The 20,021-nt window shown below is 46.2% G+C and overlaps 1 protein-coding gene across 1 annotated transcript in view; it reads right to left on the bottom strand.

Annotated features, from left to right (window-relative positions):
* Positions 1–282: 282 nt before the first annotated feature.
* Positions 283–20,021, bottom strand: part of QKI (QKI, KH domain containing, RNA binding) — a 107,724-nt gene continuing 87,985 nt past the window's right edge. Inside the window, exons 4-7 of the mRNA XM_006882825.1 lie at positions 8,608–8,695; positions 6,916–7,191; positions 4,187–4,261; positions 283–299 (exon numbers count right to left, since the gene is read on the bottom strand). Of these exons, the coding sequence (XP_006882887.1) occupies positions 283–299; positions 4,187–4,261; positions 6,916–7,191; positions 8,608–8,695 (456 nt within the window). The remainder of the gene's footprint in view (positions 300–4,186; positions 4,262–6,915; positions 7,192–8,607; positions 8,696–20,021) is intronic.

Raw genomic sequence — 20,021 nt, 5'->3', positions numbered from 1 at the left:
TATTCAGTGCAGGTTCTAGAACCACTTTCACCCAAACAGGAAAAAAAGAAGAAAGGAGAAAAAAAAAAAAGGGGGGGAGGGGGAGAGAAAAAAAAAAAAGCTGAGTTGAAGGACAACAATTTCTTTGTCTTTTGTTTGGTTAGATGGTGAGACGAACGGACAAGTGCCTCAGCTCGCTGCATGACGACAGGCAAGCAAAGGCGATTACCAGTTAACTGATCAGCAGGCAGGCATGGTCAGGTCATCATTGGGTGAAGAGTTCAGAGGTCAGAAGGTCATAGGTTAGTTGCCGGTGGCGGCTGGGTGGTTAGAAACAAAAAAAAAACAAAACAAAAAAGAAAGAAAAGATAGAGAAGAGATTAGTTTCAGCTAGTGACGGCTTAATGACAACATGAAAAACTAATCACAACTAATTAAAAAAAAAAAAGCATGTTTAATTCTGACAAATTGATCTGACACCATCTACAGAATACAATGAAAATCATGACAACAGCATATCATGATTTGAACAATGAAGGAGAGCCCACTACCCCACCAAAAACAAATACAAATGGAGAAAAAAACAAACCCAAACATCCGGTTAACAGGAAAAATAGAAATAAATACGCTAACAACTAATAGTTAGTAGCAGTCAATGGAGGGACGGGAAGGGCCCCGAGGCCCGGGCTCCGGAGCGTGGCCAGTCAGTGCAGTTATGAGGCCCTCTCAGAGGCAAGCATCGAAGCGTCTACCAACGGGAGAGACTACCAATAACTGACGAGCAGAAAGGAACCAGAGAAATGTCCACTTCTAGGAGCACTCTCGTTCAACACAAACTCTGGCCCAAACGAGGTTTCTTTTGTTCAATAAACGTTTATTGCTTTTTTTCAATTATTCTATTTACAAACAACATGGGGATTCTTGGCCTCATGATACAAAGCAGTACTAAACTGGCATCTAACAGTAGAGACGTCATGGGAACCAGAAAGAGCCAGGCCTTCCGCTCCAGCCAGCATTTTCCAGTTGAAAATACTATTTTACACATATAGAACACTTATAAAATGCACTTGCATGTAAACACTGTAAAATCCTGCCATTTAAAAGTCTATACTCAAAAAGCTCTAAGTACATCAAAAAATAGAAGAAATTTCTAATTGATACCAATAAGGCAATTTGAAACTACAAACAGCTTTCTTTATTCAATTTCAAAGCTAATACTCTGCAAATACAATAAAATCTGACACTTCATATACATTCCTGCTTTATAATTTTATATTTTAAAAGAAGCCACCTGTAAATACTATTTTCTTTTGCAAAATAACAAATAGAACAAAAAAAAAAAATTACAGTAAAACAAAGTAGTTCTCAAGTGGAAAAGTTTCCATCCCCAAGTCCTTGAGTTGTTCCTTCCTTAACCAACCTGTCACATTCTGCTTCACCAAACTTGGTCCACTTAACAGTAGTATGATTTTTAAGACTCATTCAACAGCTTAATTATTTCTACTCTAGTCTGAGGTTTGATGAATTTTTGTACTTGCCACTGTGACTAAGGCAGAGGAGAAGAAGGGGAAAAGACGGTCAGTGCAAAGTCAGGCTGTGTGCCGCTCGACACGGCAAAGCTCCCGGGCGCAGAATGCAGAGGGCTCTGCCATGGACTGATGGGCCTTCACAAGGACAGTGGGGCCTCTTCAGGAGAGCCTTCTGGGGATTCTAGAAACCCTACCCAAAAATCTTCAATGTGACCTTAACTTCCCTGAATGTCTTAAAAACTAGTGGAATTTTCTTCAAAATAAAAACTGCTGTTCCAAAATCAGAGGCAAATAAATATCGAGCACGGTGTCCCTAGGCCCCTATGAAAGTACGCCAGAAACAGAGCTGTCAAGCATTTTCCTTACATGACTGTGAACATGGTGTTATTACACTGCTTATACGAATTCTGTCAAGGATGGTTTTTGGAGAACTGTTATTCCAATTGTGTGTGTAGTCTTTAGACAAAACAACTGGTGTGCACACATGGCCTCACACGCAGAATGTACTCTCTGAAGAGCCGACTCTCACAGCCAACGGTCTGTGTGCGCACAGGTGTGTCAGTCGTGCAAAACCACACGCAGCTCCTGAGAGCTGAAGTCAGGTGGTCTTACACGGCCTTCCAATTCAGTTTTAAAGTATGTGCAGAGATGCATTTAGTTTTAGCAAAGAGTGAGGTGTTTGCCAACCACGCTCACAGAAAATTATATAGTTGGATGTTCACGAGCTGTCTCCTTGCAGTGAAAGAATGCGTGCATCAATCTTTTCTTCAAAATATCAACAACAAAAAGAACCCTCAAAAATAAAGAACACAGTAGTATCATAAAATAATTTAAGGGAAGGACTGCAGACGTCCCCTTAGACCCAGGGAATGCACACAGTACCCCTTACAGCAGTACATGTAGCCAGTTGCTTAGAAAAGGAAACAAAACAAATTTCCATTTCGGTTTGCTGACATTGCATTCTGAATAAAAAAACAGTGATAGGACCACCAGAACACATAAATACAGGGAGCTAAGTACGGGATGGGAATGTGTGGTCTTTTCCAAATACAGGAATTTCCTTCCTCCACTCTCTGCAGTGATTTCAAGGCACGGGGTACTGAGCAGGCCAGTCATTACTGTGTAAAAGTGAAATCGTGAGCGATCACCTGAAGGGCAAGTGCATGTGGGGCCTTACCGGGGGAGAGGAGCACCGTAAAAGCTACTCCAAAACAGTCCTTTATAACTGTTTTCTAGTAACAGTACAAATGAAGCTGCGAACGACTCACAAAATCCTCCAGTTCAAGCCCAGAGAGCGTGATGGCTGAAGGCAGGCACGCAGACGTGCCCAATTCCAATGAGGAGCAGCTGACTTCCTGGCTGCCCACAGAGTCTGAGGTTTCTTCTGTTCACTATGGTCACTACGGGTAAGGGTGCGCTCAGGCCTGGTCTCCCAGGATCTAAGGCCGCGGGGCACATGAGCTGGCAGGGCGCGTGGGCTGGAGGTGCCGTCCCCTAGCTGTGAGGGCCAGGCCAGTGGCATGCAGACGACAGCTGCTGTGTCACATGCTCATGATCAACTGTAAGGTTCTACTGTGAAGCAGACAAGCCTTTCTAAGTCCAGAGAAGGCGGTACACTTGCGTGGTGTGTTCAACCCTACCACCGACCCCTGTCACTAGTAAGGGAAGTTCATTCATCAATGTGCTAAGTCAAATGTGCTCTAGAATAGACTTTTTAAAATAAAAACATTTTACTATCTTGCTTGGGACTCCTATCTTGCAATTTAAAAGGGGGGAAATAAAGAAGGGGCCTAGAACCAAACTTAGAAAGCAAGTCAATGTCAATAAACCGAAAACATCACTCCTAAAAAAAAAAAACAAAAACAAAACAAAAAAAAACCCATAATAATTTAAAGAAGGGTCCACGGGTGTTTATATAGGACAGATTATAAATGGTAAAAAAGAGAAAAATGAAGACTCATTTTCCAGCCACAGGTTAGCCCAGAGAGATCTACAAATAGCTCCACCACCAAACTTCCAAGAGATTTTTACCTTCACATAAAGAGAGTTTAGCAGCAAATGACAAAAATCAAAGGATCCATTTTGGCAAGAGAATGTAAGACTGTAAGGGAACTGACTTTCACATCTGTAATTTTTTAAAATTCCCACTAACAGAGCTGGCTTCACAGTCCTTCCTTTGCTGACCTTGGCTGAGCCCTCGACTGCATGTGCAGCGGGATTAAGGAGTGGAAACCAGACCTTTAGTTCTCCCAAAAGGACACAGGAGGCATATGTCCCTCCACTTCGCTCATTAAAGCACCATCCGTTCAGTTCATTTTGCAATGTCAACCTCAAACTTTAGAATAATTCAAAGGTAAATTTGAACAGAAAATTACTGAAAAATAATTAATATCAAAATTTAGCAGCTCCCCAAACTGACTGATTTATGTTTTAGTAGGAATAAATCTTGGTACATACTAACACAGAATTTAATTAAGTTAAAATACGAAGGGAGCAAAGAAAAAAAATTGAAAAATAAAAACCCACACTTGAATCTTTCAATTGTAACAGACACATTTAAGGAGAAAAGAAATGATGTGCAGGTAAGCAAATTATTGCATTCCCCCCCATGTGGTTTTGCAAACCTTATGGACACCCAAGGCATGTCTTACAAACAAGAACTGCAGAACTAAACTGACCTCGGTCTGCGGTCACAATCCTTTGGTAAGGATGGACGCGCATATCGTGCCTTCGAACTTTAGTAGCCACCGCACCTAGTTAAATTGCAATTACCAAGACAAAGTTAGAAACATTCACAAGGGAGAAAACAGAACAAAACAAAAAACATTAACAGCAGGTTTATCAAAATGGATTTCAAATGTTCATTTACTACAAAAGTTGGTTTTAGGAAACACGTTAAGGCACAGTAGTTTTAAAATTAACCATAATCTGTCGCGTATTATGTGCATCTATTAATATTGCATTCGTTTGCACCATCCTGGCCTTAACCTACGCCATCGTTCAGCCACGATCCCAACTCCAGAACGTGGTGCCCTCCACTCCGCCCACTCAGCTTTACTAGTCACTTATTCACTGAAGTGTCTCTCGTGAGCAGGCTCCTTAAATAATGCCGTGTTGAATGCTGACAATTATTTGCTAACCTTAAGACTACTTCCAGAGTTTATCACTTACAAAAGTTTAAAAGCAATTCTCAAAGCCTATAGCTTGTGTTTTTAAACTCCGAGTCAATGGGCATGAACTGCAATGAATTAGGTGATTAGTAAAGCAAACGTAGAGTACCCTTAGCAGTCAGCACACTACTGTACACTCCTTCATCAAGGACAGCTACTGTGGCATTTCACAGACAAAACCAAATTAATAAGGTCATGTTCCTTTATATCTATGTGCAAAAAGTGCAAGTAAGTCACTGACTGCTAGGTTAGGCTTTATCCCCGGAGCTTGCTGAGACTAAGCATTTGTTAAATTCAGATCTGATGAGGGTTCAGTTAAGACCGTTCTTGAATTCTTAGCCTTTCGTTGGGAAAGCCATACCTAAAGATAAAAGGAAGGGAATTAAAAATTAGTCATCAGTGAAGACTTGATGCTCGCCAGTCTCCTCACTACCCCAACACACATGTCTGCATCTGTTTTGAAGGGCACTGCTTACTTGAATCAAATTCCACATGAGAATTGATAGAGAACATGCATGTTATCTGTGTGCAAACTTACTGCATGGAGCTGTTCAAGGTCATTGCCTCAGTTCTCTGGGAGGTCAATGTCATGCTTTACTGCTTAGGTGGCAAAGTGAGAATGAAAATCAAATCATCTCTCCCCTACTTAGTGCTCATCACTATTAACCAAACGAAGGCCAATCAGATATTTGCACATTGTGCTTTTGACTTGGTCAGTTCAAGAATTAAGCTTTTAGAGGTAAAAATTTACCAGTGAAACACAAACCACACTGGCTTAAAAGGAGCCATTTTGCTGCAGTGTCTGCACTGTCGCTAAGCAGTAAACGGCCCCACCCCTCTCCAGGGTTACAGGATCACAGACAAGCAGAGATGCCCGTGGCCAGACCAGGGAGGTCTTGCCGGGAAGGGTCACACCCTGCAGGACAGGGCAGCCCAGGCCACAAACTCCTCAGCAGCAGATGGGTGCAGGAGTGCTGGGGGTGGGGGGCATGCGGGTCACAGGACAGAGGATTAATAGGACACGCTCATCAAGGTTATGAGTTACAGGTTATTTTTTTTTTAAATGCTTCGAGAACGTGCAACAGAAATAAGCGTCTCGTAGACAGTTCTGTGGTGGGCTGCGCCCTGCAGTCACTTTTACACAATGATTTAGTGATGAAAGGCAAACACGTACAATCAAATGTATTTGTTCCTAAGACAAGAGGCACCTGGGTGCATGCACACACAGATAACATACAGAGCATCGTGGCTTTATTGAATTTGACAATGGATCTTTGCATTTATAGCTTAGTGTCCAGGTTCATTAAAGACTTTCCAACTTTTATAAATCAGTTATTAATGCTGGGGGGGATGTTCCAAGTCCTAAAGTAAACAGCATGCACGCAGCACCAAGGTCATATACAATTCGGGGGAAATGATTCGGATTCTGTGTGGTGAGGCAGAGGGTGTGGCAGTGCGCCCACGGCCTGGTCGTGCTAACGGCTCTGCCTTCTAGTCCTTCCTCCAGCAAGTCAATGGGCTGAAATATCGGGCATGACTGGCATGTCAATCCACTCTATAAAGAAAAGGCATTGGTAACGTCTTCCATCACACCAATCGGCTCACGCACGGCAACCCTAGTATTCCTCGGGCCACCTGCACTTTCACCTACACTGGCGGCCGGCCTCACCAGTCCTCACTCTGCTCCTGACGCCTAGGGGCCTCCTAGGGCTGTCCACCAGGGTTTCAAAGAGGAAGAGCCTTCAATGTAAAGAAACTTCAAGGTCAGTTTCACGAATGCAGACAACAGCTAAGTAAATCTTGGAGAGAGACTCTCACTAACTTCAGGTGGTGGCGCTGCAGGGAAGCAGCCCTGGTGGCACGGTGTGAGGTCAGTGCTTCCGTGGGAGGGCAGGGTGGTCTATTCCCTGCAGACTCAGAGTGCAGGGATGACTCTACTTGCTCCAACAGAACTGTTGGGAGTCAGAACGGACTGGGCAGCAAGGGGCTTGGGTTAGGTTTCTGGGGTGAAGAGGATGGGCTGATGTAAGCCCATCGTGACCTCAGCACTGCTCACTGGGAAAATCAACCAGGACATGGCCAAATGCGTCTGAACAACGTGACTCTTTAAGAGTCAGATCAAACCTAGTCTTCAGCCTTTCCTCAGGGGCAGCCTCTGATATGGACATGCTCATGTCAATGTCTGGGGAAGCAATTACCAAGGGCTGTCTTGTTACTGTGGAGGGAGAATAACTTACCTAATACACCACTAGGTTCAATAGGATACTCAAGAATTGAAGTAGCTGGTGCCAACGTGTAGGGGTATTCATAGGGCGTGTAAATTAAACCAGCTTCGGGTCCTGGAGGAACTATTGCAGCAGTTGGATGAGGAGTTCCGTTTGGCATGACAGCGGTCTGTATTTGTCTGATCAAAGGCATTATGGTCGGGCCAGCTGGCGTCGGGGTGCGCAGGGCAGCTGGTGGGAGCACAGGCGCAGGCCCAGTGATAATCCTTGGAGCAGCCTGGGCTGTCGCTGCAAGAGAAAAGGCAAGGGCTGCTAGAGTAAGCAAAGAGATTTAGAAGGAAGTGCAGAGACAGTGGTGTAAAACACGGGAGCATGAGAGGGCAGGAGGAAAGAGGGAGGGAAAAGCAGGAAGGAAGAAAAACAAAAGGAAACCATTAGTACATGCGCTCGTCACACCAGACGCAAAGCACACCAACCAGATGCGCACGCCTCCCTCTCCCCACGCCATCGAGCCAACATGCAAAACCAAAACGTCCCTGTGGGGCATGAATTCCATCGCACCCCCAGGCTGCATCCAGGTACACACGTGGCTCACCCACGTCTGGGAGGCCTGAGGGGCAGGCATAAAGTACAAGGAAACACTCGCACGGAAAGACAGTGAGTGTCCTCTGGGACAGAGTCCACAGAAGCTCAGTTCTGGCAGACCCCAGAAGAGCAGCCTTGGCTTCCAAGGAAGAACTGCTTTCCCTGCACTCTGTGAGCCAGCGCTCAGTGTCCTGCATGCTCAGAACTACTGCTTAGAGGGGAGCTCTGGAGACCGAGGAGTTAGAAGCTGAGCGGCCAATGCCAAGGCATGCAATTCCATCCACGCGCTGCTCTGCAGAACAAAGATGGGCAACACGGCCTCTGACAACCCACCAGAGTCCGTGAGGACTCCACGGTACACACAACAACAAACATCTTTATAGGAAACAACGGATGTGGTCCCCTCCAAACGCACAACTCCTGAGGGTATGCTCAACTCCCAGGAATAAGTAAATGCCCATCAACTCTTTTAGAAAGTTGGCCCACACTGGAAAAGTCTATCTTTAAAGCCTCACTGAGTATAATGTTAGTACGTTTATATAAATGATACGCACATACTTTACATGGTCAAAGTACCAATTCTACATCATTTGATTTTAAGTGACCAGGAAGAGCATGGTTTCCCCAGTTCTGTGCACACGTCACTCTGACTTGTGCGTGTGGGATCTCTTCTCTGTGCTCTGGTGTGTGCGATGGACCTGGAAAAGCCCCACGGGGACACGGGGACACGTGGGCAGAAGGCAGCTGCTCGCGGGGAAGCGGCAATGGCTGCACACTCCAAATGAGCTCTCAAGAAAGGCTTCCAAAATCTCCCATCTTTTGCATAAATGTAAAAGACTAAACTGGAAGCTTTACATCTTTTGCAGATAGCAGAATATGAAATTTCCTGAAACTCTAACACTTAAGAGGTTGAAATTTCATCGAAAGAATAAAAATGACAAAGCCAGAGCTCGACATGCGGGCGTACAGCAAATGCAATGGCGTGAGCTCTGTTATTAGGGCAGACAATTCAACTCCTCAGAGTGGCTTAACCCTTCCCATGCTGTGCTGGCAAAGGGAGAGAAGTCTGGAGACAAAACAGCTGAGCCCAGGGAGACGCTGGGCCTCATGGACTCTTACGTGATTTAATGTTGGCATCTCGATAAGTGCCGTTGAGAATCGCGAGCTCCATCAGCTGCATCTTCTTAAGGCTGTCTTCTCCTTCTGCCTACAGACAGAAAACAGAACCACCGTGAGCCTCGAGGGAGTTCAGACACGGAGTTCTACCCACACACAGTCTTTACAGCACGTGCCACGTGACTTTGGTCCTGACCCCTGATTGGCACATTCTGCCAGTGACGCATGGCCACACTGCGCCAACACTCCAGATGTGCTCAAACAACTGCATCTCTATTTGAAAAAAACTTCAGGTGAACTGCAGCAGTTTACAGAAACGCCCCCAAGAGCCTCGCTTTCAATCCAGAGAAGTAGTTGGACAAGGGTCTAGGGTGAGGGACAGGTGGCAGTGCTAACACAATCTCACAGATGTGTCCACTGTCACTGAGTTGTACAGCAGACAAAAGGGAAACGGCAGATGTAGAAATGATTTATGTATCATTTGATAGTAGTACTGGCAAGTCTGTCCTACCCCTCAAAAAAAGAGCTGCGGTTTTTGCTCCTGCTTGGGCGTAACCAAATACCTCATGGTTCCAAGGTCTGGGGTCATGACTGTAGTCATGACAGCAACATTACTGTCCATCAGCTGGCCTGGCATCATTCCTGAAATTCCTGCTCTACTCCCTAGGTGTGATGAGGACAAGTCAAGACAAAGGCCTCTGCCTCGGGCAGTGGAGGAAGGTCAGTATTCTGGACCTGGACAGGGAAGTGCTCTGCAGGGCACACTTGCCCATGAAGGACTGTCTCCATCGCCACGGTACCCTGGAATGGGCAGCAGCCAGCTACCACTAAGGCACAAGGACTTGGTGACATCTTGATCCAAAGGACTCAGGATGAGGCGCAGAGTCAAGAATTCTTCCAGGGCTTTAAACTCCTGCTCTGCATCAATCTAACCGACCACAAGCCGCCTCCAACGTCATCTCTGAATGGAACCCGAGTGTCGTTAGAAGAGAGCGTTCACCAGCAGCACCTCCCTACCTACGCTCTACTACAATTACCCACAGGAAAGCAAGTGCAAAGCATGGTGCGGCAAGATCACTGAACCTGGTGACTGAACGTGAAGAACATGACCAATGACATGGAATTAAAAACACAGACATGGAACGGGTCTCAGTTCTGCTGTATGCAGAAACACACCTAAGATGGAATAAGATCAAAGTCTAACTAAATACAGCCTCTTCAATATTTATAATTCTGCTAAATATTCCAAGGTACAATTAAAAACAAAAAATCTAACCTAACCTGGGATTTTAAATATGCAAGATTTGACGGTGGAGTTTGACTAAGAGAATCTTATGCTTAATAATCTAAGGAACAATGTGAATGACAACAGAATTCAAATGACAACATGTAATTTCTTCTTTCTTGCATCAACATCCTTTCCTTCCTAAATAAACAGAGATGAGCAAGTGCTAGCATCTTCAAAGGTGCCCTGGTGGCGCAGTGATTGGTGTCTGGCTGCCAATGAAAAGATCAATGGTTCAGACCCACCAAGCGCTCCGAGGGGGCTGATGTGGCAGTGTGCTTCCGCAGGTTACAGCCAAACCCCGCAGGCTCTAATCTGTGCGCTGCCAACCTACTGCTCCGTGTCTGCAGCTCCCATGTGGCCCAGTCCCCGAGCCAGGCAAGTTTCAAAAAGCACTATTAATAACTGGACTTCCACAATGGGCACACTCCAATGTCAGCCAGTCTTAAGTGTTCCGACCTCACCCTTTCTGTTCCTCACTGATGGCCTTATTTGGTAGGAACTGATTTATTACCAAAACATCTGTGAGGCTGTTAATGGTACCTGCCTTCCAACAATGCACACAAAATGGTCTTACCAAATACCCCCTAAAATAGACTGCTCATCTCATCATTTTTAATACTCTCAAGTCCCAAACCCTTCATGTGTTCTTCTTCTCTGAAAATACTGAAATGTTTCCTATCTAGATGTGGTCACATACAACCATCATGGAAAAAGCAAGGGCTGGCCCTTGCCTGGCACGTTTTCTGTACTGTGTCATCCGGAGCCTGGGTTAGAGGACTTCTTTTTAAAGGAAGCACACTCTTCACTAGTGTTATCAGAAGTAAGCTCTTGGAGAAGAAAGTTGATTGTTTATCCTTTACCACTGACCAAACAGTCAAGCGCTATGGAATAAATCTTAATCAGCAAAATTCACCGAAGAAGGCGCAAGGGGCCCTAGTGCTCCTCGAAGGTGATGGCAGGGACAGGCCCAGTTCAGGCACAGTCGACCCTCAGAACCTAAAGGGTAGAAAGTGACAAGTGCCATGAGACAGCCGTCCCCGTGAACTGTGACTCCTGCCTGACTCAAGCGGGGGCAGGGAGAAGCCAGGGACAGTTTTCTCTGGCCGCCTTAGCGGTCTAAGGTCACTTCATTCAAGGTCACTATGACCTCCTCAAGTCTCAGCTCAGCAAAGTGCTCTGTTGAAGCTGCCAGCGTCTAACTGCACTTGACCTCTTCAGTCTCCTGGCCTGACTGCAGCCCTCGGAATCTCTCAATCTGATCCCACATCTGTGTGCTTTCTCAGTTTTCAGGTCTCAAACCTGGCTGACTAATTCTTGCTATTAGTCCTTCATGCTGAAATCCCTGGTCTGTGTTCCCAAACGACAGGAGGACATGTGGCTCCTGTCACTGCGTTATGAAATCAGAATGTCCTAGACTGGCCCTTATGGCCACGTAGGCGTCCTCTCCTCTGAAGGAATTGTCCAGACACCCTAGATACTCTAGATGCTTTAAGGGCTCCTGGATTCCATGCTCATTCCACCTCAAATGCATCTATTTTCATCAGCTAGCTAACAGAAGCCTGCGGAGAACCTACCACAGGTGTGCATTCAGCGGTACGCGGGGACAGTACAGATGAACCTGGGAAGCACAGGAATTCCACAACACCATGCTCATGTGGAACCTGTACAGAGACCACTGCACAGTTGAAGATCAGAGCTGGAGCCTTCCACACCTATCCCTTCAACCAGTTAGCAACGAAGTCAAGAAACTGGACCAGAGGAAAAATGTGGCATCAGGACTGAAGGAAGACTCACTGACAATCTGCATTATGCAGGTGACACACTTTCTTTGCAGAAAGTGAAGAGGATTTAAGTGTTCACTGATGAAGATCAAAGACTGTGTTCTTTAGCGTGGATTGTTGTTGTTGATTGCCATCGAGTCGAGCATTACTCACAGTGACCCTATGAACAAAAGACCTGAAGCCTTTCTATAACTATTGTAATTTCTCACCTCCATATAAAGAAAAATAACTGCACCAATAAGCAGTATCATGATCAAGCAGAAAACCTGAACATTTTACTTCAGAAGCAGCAGTCTGGAAATCCAATGACACAAATCTGTCATCTTCCAAAGCGGAAGACCCTCTTCTCCAGGAAGATGTCACTCTGAAGAGTAATGTGCATCTGACCCACCCCACCTATTGTCAACTGCTTCACAAGGAAAGAAAGATGGACAGTGACGAAGGAAGACTCAAGAGGAGCGGATTATGTTGACGCGTGGTCCTGGTCAAGAACACCGACTATCCCAGGGACTGTAGAAAGAACATCGATGTCGTAGAACAAGCGGAGCCTGAACTCACCTTAGAAGAATGGGGAGACTCGTCTCATACCCTTTGAACAAGCTGTCAGGGGAACATTATGAGCAGAGTGGAGATTCAGGAAAAGAGAGGAAGACCGTCCGTGAACTGCAGTGACTCAGGAGATGCCACAATGGGCACCAGAGCACCAATGACGGTGGGACTGGGGAAGGACCAGAAGGGCTCTGTCTTCTCGTGCACACAGGCTTGCTGTGGGTGGAAATGGATCCAATAGCAGAGAAAACCAAACCCTGATATGAACAGGAGTGAACACAACACAAAAACAGTGATTTAAACCACACCTGAGGAACGGCCCCCATCATGCAGAATTTCAGTCTCAATTCATCAGGCTAATCCCCACTCCTTTCCATTATTTCTCCCTAACCCTGTACGTTTAGCTTCGTGTGACTCATCATCAAGGGTGCTCTGGTCAGAAGTCTGTCACGATAACCAAGAGCTGTGGACTCCAGGGGACTGAAATCATCAGTGGCTCCGTGGAACACAAGCGGACTTTCTGTCAGGATTTACAGCCTCAGAATCGGAGTCAGCTGATGGCAGTGAGGACGTGAGCATCTTGTTCAAAGCAAGCCCCTGGGGTCAAGCAATATGCAAAACCAATGGACTTGAGGAAAGAAAAGCCCTTCGCCTATCTTCCCTGCTTCCGCTATTCTGACACACTCTCCCTTCATCACAGAACCTAGGTTAGCAGTAACCACTTACTGAGAGAAAGGAAGATAAACAAAAAGCACCAAGTACATCCTTTAGGAAGAACACACACACACTCTCTCTCTCTTCAAACTAATCTGTTTCTGCTCATTTTAAACCCCTTGCCATCAAGGAAACTCACAGTTGACCCTCTTTAAGAGGCTGTAAACTCTGCGAGAACACAGTACAGCTGGTGGATATGAGCCACCAGAGGGGCAGGGCGTGTGGGGTAGCACTGCAACTTCCCATGGCCTATGCCGCCAGAGCTAGTCTAGTCAAGGCTCTAGATTCTATATTCTTTCTAAATACAGTACGCTACAATCTGACATTTTACTTCTCAAAATAACCTCAGAATCAAGAAATGCTGAGATCTGTAGGTCTATAATTTAGCTACATAGTGGCTTTTCACATCACTGCTTTGCAGAGAAAAACAAAACACCTCTGGCCATGTTCCTCTATGTTAGGTAGGTATTAGGAGCCCCGATGGCTGGCAGGTAAGGCACTGCCCTGCCAACCCAAAGGCCAGCAGCTCCAATCCGTTAGACGATTGCTAGGAGAGAGATGAGCCATCTCTTCTGGGTGATGACCAGCCTCTGAAAGTGGCTGGACGGTCACAGTGAGCGGGTTCTGAGGTGCCGGCCATGAGCTCAGCAGCTCCACGAGGGAGAGAATCACAGTCTTAGGAACCCGGGAGGCTTGGTAAGAGTTGAAATTGACTTAATGGCAATGCTGCTACAGTTGGGGAACTAGGATGAAAACCCACAAAAGAAACCGGTTTCCGTCCCTGGCAGTTCTGACTCAGGGCAACCCCGACACGAGCACAGCTGGTGAAGGGAACTCGCCGTCAGTGCCAGGATGTGAGGAAAACAGAGGGATATGAAGAGAGGGAGAGAAGCAGCTATGAGCAATGCCAGGGACGAGGGAGAGGCACAAAGACTTTTTTAAAAGCCTGAGAGTCGGGCAACACTTGACACAGTATTTAGAGTGAAGGTGTGAGTCAATGGAATGGACGAACAATTGACCAAGTAGAGATAATGAACCGTTACAGTGCTGGGAACAAGGACAGGAGGCAGGAAGCCAGCCACTCCGAGGGCAGCATGCACAGCCGTGTGGTGGGAGAGGGTCTGCACGCACGGTGAGGGGCTAGCGGTCACAAGGAGGCACAGCACGTCCCGAGGCAGCTCCCAGGTAGAATTACCACCAGTATTTGGGCACTACCATCCTGACAACGTGTCCCTGGAAGCAGCTTGACGGGAAAGCCACCGGAGCTCAAAGCCATGTGAAGCCAGCATGTCTGGAGACGCAGACATGCGGTACCTCTCACCAGCACCTCCTCCCTCTCTGCTGGCCCCTCACCTCCTGCTTTCACTAGCCCTCTGTCAGATCGGGAGGAGATTGTCCATCCTTCTCCCAAAAATATATAAAATACTTTGTTCTTTCTATGAACAGCCTTTTTTGGAGATTTTAACAGTGAGTGTCATACGGTTGATGATTCCTTTAATCTCTGCCACCTCTCACGCCCTGTGTCAGCCATCCGTGCACTCCAGAGTGGAGAACAAACAAGACAGGAACCTGTGCTGCACGGTAAACAAAAGCACCTGGACACTTACCACCAACAAGAGCTTAGAAGTCACACTTGAAACCAAATGACAATAAAACATGACGCGTAAACAACACATTCCTTCAGGTACTAAACTGCAAAAATGCTTTCCTTCTTGAGTGGGACGGTATCTATACAACAATCTCAATATCCTGTGTTGAAACTGGCACTCAAGAAACCAGTGAGCAGAAGGCACAGGTGACAATCCGAGCACGGAAAGGTCAGGGCCTCTGGTCGAGCTACGCTGAGTCCACATGGAGGTACAAGTTCTGTTCTGCCGGAGTAGGTGGTGTATAAACTCAAGATGGACTCAGAAGAGGCTGTAGCACAAGGAATAGCACTGTTGCTGTCAGATGGATCTTGGCTAAAAGCAGGTAATGCCAGCAAGATGTTTACTTGTGTTTTCTTGACCACGCAAACAATTCCACTGTGGGGATCAGCTAACACTGAGGAGAACGGGATTTCAGAACAATTCTGCTCAAGTGAGAAAAAAGCTATCTGAAAAGAAAAAGCAAACACGGCATGGTTTAAAAATCAGGAAATACGTATGTCTAGGTTGCAGTCTTTCTCCATATCTATTTAATCTCTATGCCAGGCAAATAATCTGAGAAGCTGGTCTAAATGAAAAAGAATGTGGCATCAAGACTGGGGGAGGACTCATTCACAGCCTTTATGGAGATGACACAACCTTCCCTACAGAAAGGGAAGATGACTTGAAGCACTTAAGCTTTCAACAGAACTTATATCTCAACATCAAGAAGATAAAAATTTCCCCCCACTGACTGAAGTCAGTCAGTGATTTAATTTTCCTTAACACCAAGATGCAATAGTTAAAAAAAAAAATCCTAAAGACATGTTCACTGGGGATAACCTGATGTCAAGGACCTCTCCAAAGTTCTAAAGAGCAAGGGTGTCAGTTTAAAGACTAAGGTGCACCTGATTTAAGCCACAGTAGTTTCAACCACTTCCTGCATCCGAAAGTAGCACAATGAAAAACACCTAAGAATTATTGATCCTTTGAGTTATGATGTTAGAGAAGAGTACTGACTATCCTATCCCATGGACATCCAAAGAACAAACAAATTTGTCTTGAAGAAAGTGCAACCAGAATGTTCTTTAGAGGCAATGATAGTGAGATTTTTTCCCCCCTCACAAACTTTGGCCTGCTGTCAGGAGGAACGAGCCCACGGAAAAGCCATCATGCTGAAAACAGCAGAGGGTCAGAGGAAGAGAAGACAACGCTCAATGAGACGGGCTGACCCAGAGGCTCCCACGATGCGCCTGGACAGGTGGACATAGTGAGGATAGTGGGGGAAAGGGTAAGGTTCAGATCTGGTGGTCACCTGATCGTTGACGCGTAGTTGACTCAACAGCACCAAACAAGTAACGACACTGTGGCGGAGGACCTCTGTGGAAACCACTTTAAGAAATGTCACAACCTAAGCACCTGGGGTCTTAGTCAAGAGAGCACCTCCACTTTCAGTAATGGAAGGCTGCCCTGGTTCTGGGGTACCATGTACTCAGGTGTTTTAGGCCCATTAACAATCACACATAGCAGTACAAGTAACAACAGTGAATCTAGCTACTTTTAGTAACATACACTTGTCAACAGAAACAAACACTGGGAAGTGGTGAGAAAAGACAAGACCCTGTGTTGGAAGGCACTAAGAAGAATCTTAGGGTAAGAAAAGTACGACCACAGAGCACACAAAGTGCATCTAAGCCCCGGGTCATGGTCAAATGGGAGAGTGTGTAAAGGAAGACTGGGACACAGGTCCACTCTGACTACAGAGACATGCCCGTGACACCTCATAGGGTCACCTGCTCAGCAGATCCCCTCCTATACAGCCAGAGCTCATCTATTCAAAAAAAGATCCCCAGTCAACACATACCAACACGGAGAAGACTGGGAAAGGGAGGACCACCATCCTGCTGAGCAGAACCGCCCAGGGAGAGTCTAAGGGAAGGGCTCTAAAACCAACTGCACAGAAACAGGGACTCAGGTGCTGGCTTTCAACATCCGCAGGCTCACGACGGCTTTCAAGTTCTATTTTAATATTTATTCATCATCTTTGAAGAGGGCACAAGACTCAGCACTATGTCACTCTAGTACAGAGGGTCCAACTATTGTCCTGACTCCTTTATTATTATTAATTTTAAAGAAAGTATACAGAGACTTTGGATTTCCATTCATTCATTGTTGCCCTTTTCTCCCTGCCCAACCCAACCCAACTCTCCCTAGATTTTTCATTGTTATACAATCCCTCCCCCCAGGTCCACTCTACTATGCAGCCCTCATTCTGGACTCCTGTCATGACAATAATACCCAATCATATATCCCTTTTAAACAGCTCTCTCCCTCATCTGTTTCAATGCAGTATACGCAATTTATACCATCTTTCTCAGTCTCCCCCATAACCCCGATGTCAGACCCGTTTTACAACAGTGGCACTATGTAGTATTTGACCTTTTGTGACTGAGATATTTCACTGAGCACAATGTCCTCCAGGGTCACCCATTTTGAATAATATTGCATGAGTTCCTTGTTTTTCAAAGCATCAACAAATGAATGGATGGAGAAGCTGTGGTATAGTCACGCAACGGAATACCACACTGACTACTTTTTAAAGCACACATGATTTCTAAAAGTTACCTGTACTATTTAAATGGGTTTCCCCCATCCTTTCTCATCATGGAATTTTCTAGACTGTATGTGTGTGTGCATTTACACACACTCACACATACATAAATATAAAATTAGTATAATCTTGGGTAAATTAGTTCAGTGTCAGATTGTACACTTGAAGCATTTCGATTTTATAAAAAAATCAATATTAAGAATGGGTTTGTGCAACAGAAATCCCTTCCTTAAAAAAAAAATCACAAAGCAAAACCATAAAACACAAAAAACCACTTTAGGAAACCACTGAAAGGTAATTCTTTAATTTAGGAACACGTACAACAGATTATCTTGAGTGCCAAGGGCATTTCAGTTGGCTGGGAGCCATAACCTCAGGAAAGAGAAGGGTCATTTCTTTCCTTAGTGTCAAGAACCACAGCAGTGGACTTCTGTTGCTCCAAGTCCTCCTGTACGGTTACTGCAGGGCTGCCCGAGTCCTCCAAGCTGGGATCTGTGTGTCTGTCTCTCATGTGTTTTCCTGACAGACGTGAGTCATGACAAGACACAGCTTGGAAGCAGTCAAGCAGAGCAGACCATTCCACTGGCTGGAGTCGGGGGTGCTGGGTGTATCCGGGGTGAGACTAAACAACTTGTCGGTGGGGAAGGAACAGGCAGGCTCCAGGCTTCAGAGGAGTAGACTGAGAGCCATTTTTAAGACTCTGACAACAAAATGCCATAAGAAAAGGCAATTTCCCTTACAAGTGTGTCATGAATAGCTGTTTATAACTATCATATTGGCTGCATAGTGTAAGAGGTTTACCTACAGATTTACTGCAAAACAGACGACAGCTTTCACTCTGAAAAGCAACTGTCCTGTCAGGTTTGTGGTCCAAGAACTGTAGTAGGCGCTGAACGAGCAGCACCTGTGGTGAGACCCCGTCCCAGCAGCAGTGTGCGGGCCTGGAAAAGGCCCCTTCTCCACTGCAGGGAGGAGCAAGCCAGCGGGGCACACCAACACACGGCTGCCACCCACCCTATTTAACGACACAAAACAGAATAGACTATCATTTCTAGGAAATACGTTTTCTATTAGCTGATCCAAGGAAGCCAGCCCCCTTGAGTCAAAGGAAGGACTGGGGAGCTGGGAGAAATCGTTCCTATTCTTCTCTCTCCAACTTCCCATCGTCCTCTTTACCGGGGACTGTAGGTTGCTCTCCTCAACCGCGGTCCAGCACTATGGCAGAAAATCGCCAGCCACACGCAACAAAGTACTCAAGGGCGTTACTGCCCACTTCAAATGGGCCTGCATCAGCCCTCCTCCTCTCTACCCACCTAGCCTCTCCTGCTGACCACCACGCGGCCATGGACCTCCTCCTCAGCATCCTCTGGTCCTGACAAACTGAACAGGCGGTTTCCTCACTCCCAGGTGCATCTCCAAGCTAATCCCCTTCACAGAAGCCACATCAGCACACAGGACTTCAGGCTCTGCTCCTTCTCCAGGAACAACAAATTCACCTTTATCTTCCCACCTTTGAAAGGTGCTTTCAGATCACACCTTCCACTCCTTTGTAAATGACTGCATTTCTTCTCATCATCTCCCAAACCAGCTTCTACCCTCATCGTGTGTCACTCCACAAAAGCATTCCCATTAACACTGTTGACCATCTATCTTCCTGAGACCAAGGCGGATGGGTTGGCGGCTAGGTGACCCTGCCATCCCTGACCTTGGTCCCTGACCTTGGAAATAGTGTCTGTCAAGTACGTGCTCCTCCCCTCCCTCTCTGACTGCCCACTGCTCCCCAGGAACGACTCCTCTCTGAGTAAGCACAGTGTTCTCATCAATTCCTAACGACAGAAAAGGATACCTCTCCAGGGTGGCCCTCACCTCTACACAGACCCACACATCTCAATGGCACCGCTGAGGTTTATGATGAGTTCTTCCTTCTGCTGCAGCAGTCCAGCCATCTTCCATGTTCTCAATCTTGGTGACAATAGTACTATCCATCTAGTTACACAAGTCAGAAGGCTGGGGACATAAGCAAAACTTCCTGGTCAGCCACTCTTTCACTGCTCCCTAATTCATCACCAAGCTCCGACTTAATACACCTTCTAAACATCTCTCTTCCTTACTACTTTAACCTCTATCCTCCAAGTCAATCCAGACTCCAACAGACAGAAACAGCCTTTCACCCTGAAGCCTGCGACCTCTACGAATGGAAACATGACATCACCCTCCTTACATTATAGCAAGTGCCAAATGCTCTTCACACAACCTCACTCGGCTTCAAATGTCCCCTCCGGTCTGAGCTCAAGCTCTCATTTGGTACTGAAGCCACACAATCTCTCAGTTCCTGGAAGTGTCCATGCACCCCATATATTATCTTTTTTAAAAAGCTTGTTTGTAGGGGCCAAAGAGTAGAGTATGACTCACAGGGACCCTGTGAGTAACAGGTGTGGACCCCGTCCTATCCTGTGCCGCCATCACGGTCATATACGAGATGAAGTTTACCGTATTTGCCTCCAAGGCGCACTCTGGCTGCTCCCCCTCCACCACTCATCTGTTCTTTTGGTAGTCCATGAGATAATTCAGTGTTCTTCTGCAACACCAGAGCTCAAAGGCAGCAGTTCTTCTGTCATCCTTATCCACTGTCCTACTCACAGATGCACAGCAAGTGCCTGACCACGGCCTAGATCTCGCATACCTCCCTCAGTCCTCAAGCTGGTACTGCTCCTCAATAATTTGGAAAGGTCCCTGACTGTAGATGTTCCCAAGCAGTATCTCTTGGGACCAAGGGTGCTAACTGTGGGTCCAAATAAGAGAAAAGTTGTTGACAGTTTCAATCTTTTCTCCATTTCCAACATGAGCAT

This window comes from Elephantulus edwardii, unplaced genomic scaffold (genome assembly GCF_000299155.1).
Source record: "Elephantulus edwardii isolate Elephantulus edwardi_28Jun2011 unplaced genomic scaffold, EleEdw1.0 scaffold00024, whole genome shotgun sequence".
Taxonomy (NCBI): Eukaryota; Metazoa; Chordata; class Mammalia; order Macroscelidea; family Macroscelididae; genus Elephantulus; species Elephantulus edwardii.
Note: the sequence above shows the minus strand (reverse complement) of the source record. Positions and strands in the feature narration are given on the sequence as shown.